The sequence below is a fragment of the Berghia stephanieae genome, chromosome 13, assembly GCF_034508935.2.
Source record: "Berghia stephanieae isolate SIO BIC M18660-M18661 chromosome 13, UCSD_Bste_1.3, whole genome shotgun sequence".
Lineage (NCBI taxonomy): Eukaryota > Metazoa > Mollusca > Gastropoda > Nudibranchia > Aeolidiidae > Berghia > Berghia stephanieae.
In genome coordinates this window covers 4,382,338-4,389,837 of record NC_088372.1, presented here as the reverse complement: position 1 = coordinate 4,389,837, position 7,500 = coordinate 4,382,338, and the positions used below count along the sequence as shown (strand labels likewise).

General features: G+C 34.8%; 1 protein-coding gene across 2 annotated transcripts in view; it reads right to left on the bottom strand.

Annotated features, from left to right (window-relative positions):
- The window catches only part of LOC144958541 (DNA primase small subunit-like), a 24,930-nt gene that overhangs the window by 16,937 nt on the left and 493 nt on the right, over nt 1-7,500 (bottom strand). For both annotated transcript variants that reach the window (XR_013642453.1, XM_078890587.1), the window contains exons 2-5: nt 5,556-5,713; nt 3,945-4,051; nt 3,098-3,171; nt 2,139-2,275 (exon numbers count right to left, since the gene is read on the bottom strand). Coding sequence is in view for 1 of the 2 variants with exons in the window: in XM_078890587.1 (XP_078746713.1) it covers nt 2,139-2,275; nt 3,098-3,171; nt 3,945-4,051; nt 5,556-5,713 (476 nt within the window). In the remaining variant the exon portion in view is untranslated. The remainder of the gene's footprint in view (nt 1-2,138; nt 2,276-3,097; nt 3,172-3,944; nt 4,052-5,555; nt 5,714-7,500) is intronic.

The following is a 7,500-nucleotide window of genomic DNA, read 5'->3' as shown; positions in this document are numbered from 1 at the left end:
CCATCCACTCTTTCACATCCGTCACACATTCTTCCACACGTTTCACAATATTTTCGAGATTTTTAGTTTTATCAGTAGCATAAAGTTGCGTATCATCTGCCTAGAGATGATAGCGCAGCCCATGACCAGTGATGACATTAGATAATGGAGAAGTATACAAAACAAAAAGAATTGGACCCAAAACAGAGCCTTAAGGAACACCAAAAGACAATGTATGTTGACGAGAAAGTTTATCTAAAATCATAACCTGTTGCTTTCTGCCATCTAAATAAGATTCAAACCACTGCAAGACAGTCCCAGACAAGCCAAAAGTTATATTAAGTCGTTTAATGAGAATACCGTGATCAATAGTATCAAACGCCGCCGAAAGGTCTAACAATGTCAGAAGAGAAACAGAACCTTTATCTAAAACATCAAGCAAATCACTCACAACACAGCACAGAGCAGTTTCTGTGCTGTGGTAAGAACGATAAGCTGGCTGAAATTTTTCCTATAGATTGTTTTCATGGAGATGTTGTGAAAGACGTCTGAGGACAACTTTTTCAAGGATTTTAGAAAGAAATGGCAGATTTGAGACGGGACGGTAGTTACTAAGGTCATTTACATCGAGATTTTGCTTTTTTATGAGAGGCTTTACAACTGCATGTTTATTGATATCTGGGACTTGTCCTGAGATAAGTGACTGATTTATAATATAAGTTATGCAAGAGGACTAGTTGAAATTTGAAGTAACAATAAACAAACTTTAATATAGAATCATAGGCAAACGATCATGTTTGGGTTCATTCGTAGAAGTCGTAAAAAACGGAAGAAGATCAATGCGCACCAATCCGCACAGGTGAACAATGCCTCAGTACAACTGAATGTGATAACTCACTCAACCCTAACACCGACTATATCCGTAGTTTAACCGGGTTTACTTTTACCCCATGCCTATTTATTACACTTTTCTGAGACAAATTATAGGCCTAGTATCAAAGCTAATGTTTTTAGTTTGTACATGTTAATGATAGTTGAATAAAACTATCTATGTACATGTTCATTTTTAATACATTTTTTCCAATGTCGAAAAGTTGCAAAAATCTCTAGGATTGAGTGAGTTAAACAATAGGAATATAAATACATTACACCAGAGCTGCCAAACAAATAATGTAAGACATTATTCCGTTATAAAGTCTTTACAAATCAAAGTTACGTAATGAAAAAGTAGGAGTTGAAAGTCTTCGAAATGACATAGCTCTGTTACTTGTGTAAACATTATTAAACCATTAAGTTAAACAATTTAAGGCATAAAACAGGACTTAAAAAAAAAGAAATATTAAAAAATGATAATAATAAAATAAATAAAATCACCCCCGCTCCTTTCCTTTTTCTTCTTTCCAAATATCCTAATTTTTGAAAATCGGAATTTTAGAGATAATGGCGGAAGGAAGAGTGAAAATAGGAATGATTCCGCCAAAGGTGGAAGGGTTGGCAGGTATGTGAATTCTGCAGAGATCACTCGCCTCTGTGTCACGCTCTATGAAACAATAAGGTTCAACAGTCATGACGTCACTTCCCCCGTAATGACGCATGGTAACTTAGTAACCGGTTCTAAACTATCGGAACAATGGCAGACGCCCATTTGAAATATTTCTCTGACGAGCATAAAAGTGTATCCAGCGGAGAAAAAACATCATAAATCTGATCATATTTTGACTTTTATACATTCTGATCACATGACACATGTGAAAAATTTCTAGCCAGCGTGAAGAATAAAAAGTACCGATTTTCTTTGTTTAGAACCAAGCTGCTCATTGCTGTGCGGATGTGACATCAGACTATTGAATACAACAGTGCTGATGGTGACAAAAAGTGAAAAAGTAGGAAAATAATGAACAATTGCCTTTAAGTCCCATTTTTACTGCACTAAACCCCACTTTTAGAGCAATTGAGACGAAAGACTATCATTGATACTCGAGCTAACTTCTGGAGAGTGGGAAACTGCACCTGTGTGTTCCACCACACATCAACTCTCTCATTGCTAGCACATTGTTTCGAGAAAATGTAATTTTTAAAAGGAGGAAATTCCTCCTCTGGACTCCAAAATTGTGGATTTCCGCGGATCCGAGGAACACCATCAGCACTGATACAATTACCTTGACAAGGGTCAAATACTCTGCAACAGCAGAACGTCCCGTGGCCGACAACTTCCTGGCAGATTCATCGCAAACCCAAGCGTGAATACCACGTCGCTCCGAAAACACCCAGAGAATGTGCTTAAATCCTAAATCCTCTGGCAAACAAGAAGAATAAGAAAAAAGAAAGATCTTTTTATTATTATTATCGTTATTATTATTGTCATTATTATCATTATTATTGTACGTATTGGTAGTATTACGATTGTTGTAATTTTTTTGTTGTGGTTATTTATGGTATCAGTTTATTTTTCTGTTCCATTTACCATTTTTTGCCACTTTCATGTATGTTGTCATCAAATTGTGTGATTTATTGGCAAAAGCCTAAGATTGAATAAACTTTGAAACTCTATAATTTACATTCATTCATGTCTGATACCACGCTGATACAAAAAATTTTTTTTTCCCTTCTGCCACGACATCATAAGATATCGTCGCCTAGGCATTCCAAGAAGGAATATAGGTAATTTTTTAGCTTTGAGCTCTTTTTTTATATAGCGCAATTTCCACTACACATGCTCAAAGCGCTTTACAAGGGGTCCATGACCAACAGCAACACTTAACACGTAGGATGAGACTTGACGCCTGTTAGGCGATATTAAAATTTTCTTGGACAGAGACAATGCTGTTAACGGCCAGGTACTCATTACTTTACTCACATTCTCTCACCGTACTCAGGTGTAAAATGAGTACCTGGCCGTTAACAGCATTGTCTCTGTCGGAAAAAAAAGTATTATTATTATCGTGTCTCATTCTTCATGTTACATGTTGCTGATGGTCAGGGACCCTTTGAAAATCGCTTTGAGCACAATTAGTGGATATTACTCTTTATAAAAGCTCAACTTTAATGAACTAACAAAAGTCTTTTTGACATAGCAAGGCTGGAAAAATTACCCCTTTGTTTGTATGTTCAACCTCACCTCTCAATGCTCTGTCGATAATCTTCACTGCAATCACCATTAATGGCCAACATTTAGTACAGATGTATGCACCTCTGAAAGAGAACATAATAATATACATAGACTGTTTAATTCCTAGAACCAATGTAGCAATTTCTAGAAATGAAAGATTAGAAGTGCTGGATGGCAATTCAGAATAAAATATTTTATGAACGTTTAGAACAATCATTAGGCTTAATGCATTAAAAAAATTGAGCTGTTTTAAAATTGCTAGACCTGTAAATGAGCTCTATAAAAATTGACTGAAACTCTTCGTAATTCGTCGTAGCGGAAAATCCAAAGAATCGAAACGGAAGGTACACAGAGAGGATGAGTTTTCTGGCCAAATTTTCAAATATGGGTTTTTACAGAGTACAGTAGTCAGTATTTGGAATCGCTATCAGAACTCTAATTAGAAATCATACTTTTAATAACAAGATCTAAACAGCTGTTATATAAAACATCAAAATGATAAGAATCTAACAGATTTATTTTTTCCATTGTGATAAAAAACTTGGAAGACAATTTTTTTTAGTACCATTGGCGCTTTAGCAATTTTTTTTCTTTCTATTATTCTTCGATAAAGCGTTCCAAATAGACACACACACACACAACAGTCGCACACACTAACTATGCAATTTTTACAAAATGAAATTGACATTCAACAAAATGCAATAAACAATTAAAAAGTATAATTTACTCATCAATAAGAAAATGCCTAGGATAAAAATTTCTGGAAAAGACGAGTCTTTAGATTTTTATTAAAAGAAGTAGACAGGAAAACACACCCCACAGTAAACAACAAGATTGATATCATTTGTAGACTTACGAACAACAAGACCTCACATCGTCATAGTCAGTCATATCGATATCAAAGACGAGCTCCCTTTCTTGTGCTTGAAACGACGTGGATTTCACTGTCTTGTGGTCTTTGGGCTAAAGGGAAAGAAGATATGATTGAGTGAGAAAAATAATATGTTCCTTCAAATAATTTTGAAATGAAATGATGAACTTACTTATCCGAACCAGCAACCATCCTTTGGTCTTGTGCCATGACGTAGAAGTTAGACGTCTTTTGTAGTTGTTATGAAACGATGAAAAAATGATTTTACTTAGAAGCAAATGTGCATTGACCATGATATTATTCATATCATATCAGTGATAGGACTTTGTTTTGTTTATGTTTTTAAGAGCTTTACGTACAGCGCTTACGACGGTCATATCAGCACCAGTAAGAAAAGAAGAAAATGGGATAGTAATATGCTATAGAATTACAATTAAAGCACCTAAGAAAAGGTAAGACAAAGGGGAAGTGGTTCAAATAAGAAACAGATGTAGATTCCAAGAAAATGCTATACTTGTACTTCGTTTGAGATCGCCTAAAAATCTCATCCAGACACAAGCACAGGCCCCGACTAAGAGGAACACACTCAAGTGTTTTACAAATCATATATAATATAAATATATAATATAAACAAAACATAATACAGTGCATGCCAGAGAGATGATTTACAAGGAAAAAAATATCTCACAAAACCAACTATACATTTGACTGTTTCCCTCTCAGCCTGGACCAGGACAAAATCAAGTAATCTCATTCCAAGACAAAGACAGAAAGCAAGTTGGAGAACAGATATAGGGGGATAGAAGACACAGTAAGAGGTTAGGAACCCCAGACAGTGATAGGGCTTTAAAATGGCCGGCAAGTGTCCCTTAAATGACCTAAAACATAAGTAACAATACACATTGCATATTCGTTAAGATAAAATTAAAAAGGTAGAAAAAAACAAAAACAAAGCAACTTCCCTCCATCCATTCTCATTATTTACATGTCCTACAGAATAACAATTAAAATCGGACATGGTCATTATCCGATGTGGTGATGATGAATGTAAACTCTTTGTATCCCTGTGTTAAAGCAAATATAATCTTATTGCTCTCAAGTGGTGTGTGAAGAATGAAATCTTAGCCATAGGCAAGAGTAAATATTGTACCGAAAATAAAAAAAGATAGCCTAACTGGTGACAATAATAAGTACTGTATGAATTAGAAAGTTGATAGTTAGCAAGAGTATGTATTTTGAAGTACAACAATAATTATTTTGAGCATAGCATTCATCTTCTCACACCTTTATCTTATCAAAAATCATGTTATCGTAGTTATATACAAACCGTAAATTTTAGACACAATGAATCTCATTGTTTAAATCTTTTAAAATAGATAATAGTTGTCATTTAATTTTTGTCAAAATCAAAATACATTTATTTGGTCTTAGGGATTTAGAGGCTCTAATGAATTAATTACAGACAAACAAGATCTCATCTACATAAATATAATGACAAACCTGGTTTTGGTAAATAGATAGAAATAATTGAAAAATATTCTAAAAAATAGAGGAAAACTATAAAATTTATAAACTTCCAAATCTTTAAAGATTTACCCTATGTGAATAGACAGCGCCAATATCAATCTTGTGTGGACATTTCTTTTGTAATTCTTTCTCAAATTCTTGTTGATCAGAAAAGGACAGGTACCGAATGTAGACGTCGTCCTTCAGTGTAAATGAAAACTCCCTGTGACTGAAATAATTCTTGGGAACTGTGGGAACATGGAGAAGAATTAAAGAAGCTGATATACAGAGAAGTGGTAAGACCTGGAATGAGATAAAAAAGTTGGCTCAGGATAGAGAAGGATGGAAACTGTTTGTCTGTGGCCTATACCCTGACCCAGGGTGAAAAAGGCAATGATGATGATGATGATGTGGGATAAAATAGCAATAGGAACAAACAATGAAAGTGGTGTGTATACTGAATGTAAGGTTTATGGGTATGTTTATATTTACACTATAAACACATACCCATTCAAAAATAATATATAAAAATATGCCATGCAATGTTTAAATATAAATAAATAAATAAAACTCCTTTATTCATCCCCATTGGGAAATTTGTCTTTAGAGTCTATTCCAAGGGAAGACTGGAATAACCCAGGCATCAGCCGCAGTGCAGCGTCGCAAAATGAGCTAGGGCGAGGTGACTTGTTCAAGGCCACACAGTGCAGCGGTGTATGATCGAACTCTGTAACTTTCGGGTACGAAGCAAAGACCGTACCGCTGAGCCACGCTGTCTCATCTTTAAAAAATCTTTATTTAAAAGATACATAAGACCTGAAAAAAACAGCTACATTACACTCATAAGATCAACCATAAATTTTTCCAGTGCAGTTTTGAACCCGCACTTACTTACGTTGTTAAGGCGATTAGATTGATTCACCTATACGATGCCACTATCATATTATCTCATTTGTCTGTAGTGTTTCATTCATCCTGTTTTGTTGATGATGGGGAAACCTGAAACAGTATTTGTCGTCGTCTAATAAATTGAAGCTTTCTATTCTATATTCATTGTTCTTTTTTCGAGCTTCAACCAGCAACATTTTCATCATTTCTCCCTAAGGTTGAGCACAACCTTTACAACCTTAAACGATTTCAGTGGCTGTAACCAATGTAAATGAGTAACAAAGAAGATAATAAATATAAAAGTCCAGTTAAGACTTCAAGTATAAATAACAAAATAGAAAGACTTCGATAGTTTCACAGCATCTAAAGAGCGGATTTGTTAGTATCAGGGAGAAAAACCCATCTTCCTTCCCTTTTTTTTTTTGTGAAGCTAGCCATACTTAATGGCGGCAAGATTTCTGGGCTAGCCGTACTTAAGGACAGTTAGACTGGCAGGCTAGCCATACTTCAGGATGGCTTGATAGTCAGGTTATCCGTACTTAAGAATGGCTAGACTGGCAGGTCTATTCTTTTCTCCTTTTTTGTTTGGCCTTGTTCAATTTATGAGCATGAATTAATTAAATAAAATTATTTTTTATTAAAAATTAAAAACATTTTTTTTTCTCCATCTGACCATTTGGTCGCTCTCTGAACTCTGAATATTTTTGTTTGTTTGCTTTCTAATTATTTATTCTTTTTAGAATATACTTTTTTCAGATTGGAGTGGGGACGAATATGACAATTAGCTAGAACTAGAAAGGAACCAAAAGAGAAAGAGAGAAAATTATTTTTTCTGTTTTAAAAAGAAAGGGGGGGGGGGGCGGAGTCGATGGGACATTTATCATTTCAATGCTCTAGAAAGGAGTTTAAGGAGACGAAAAAAAAATAAAAGGGGGGCGGAACCAGGATTCGAAGACACAGTGTCGATTCCGACAAACCTTATAATTCTAAGGCAGAGGACTGGGGACTTAGACTAAGACGTAACCATTCGGCCAAAACACCCACATGAATGTTGACGTGTATTGTATATAGTATTTAAAATAGTGTAACCTACTATCCTTAGACTGATTTATTTTATGTTTTTTATTGATATCTTTATTAACTTTAT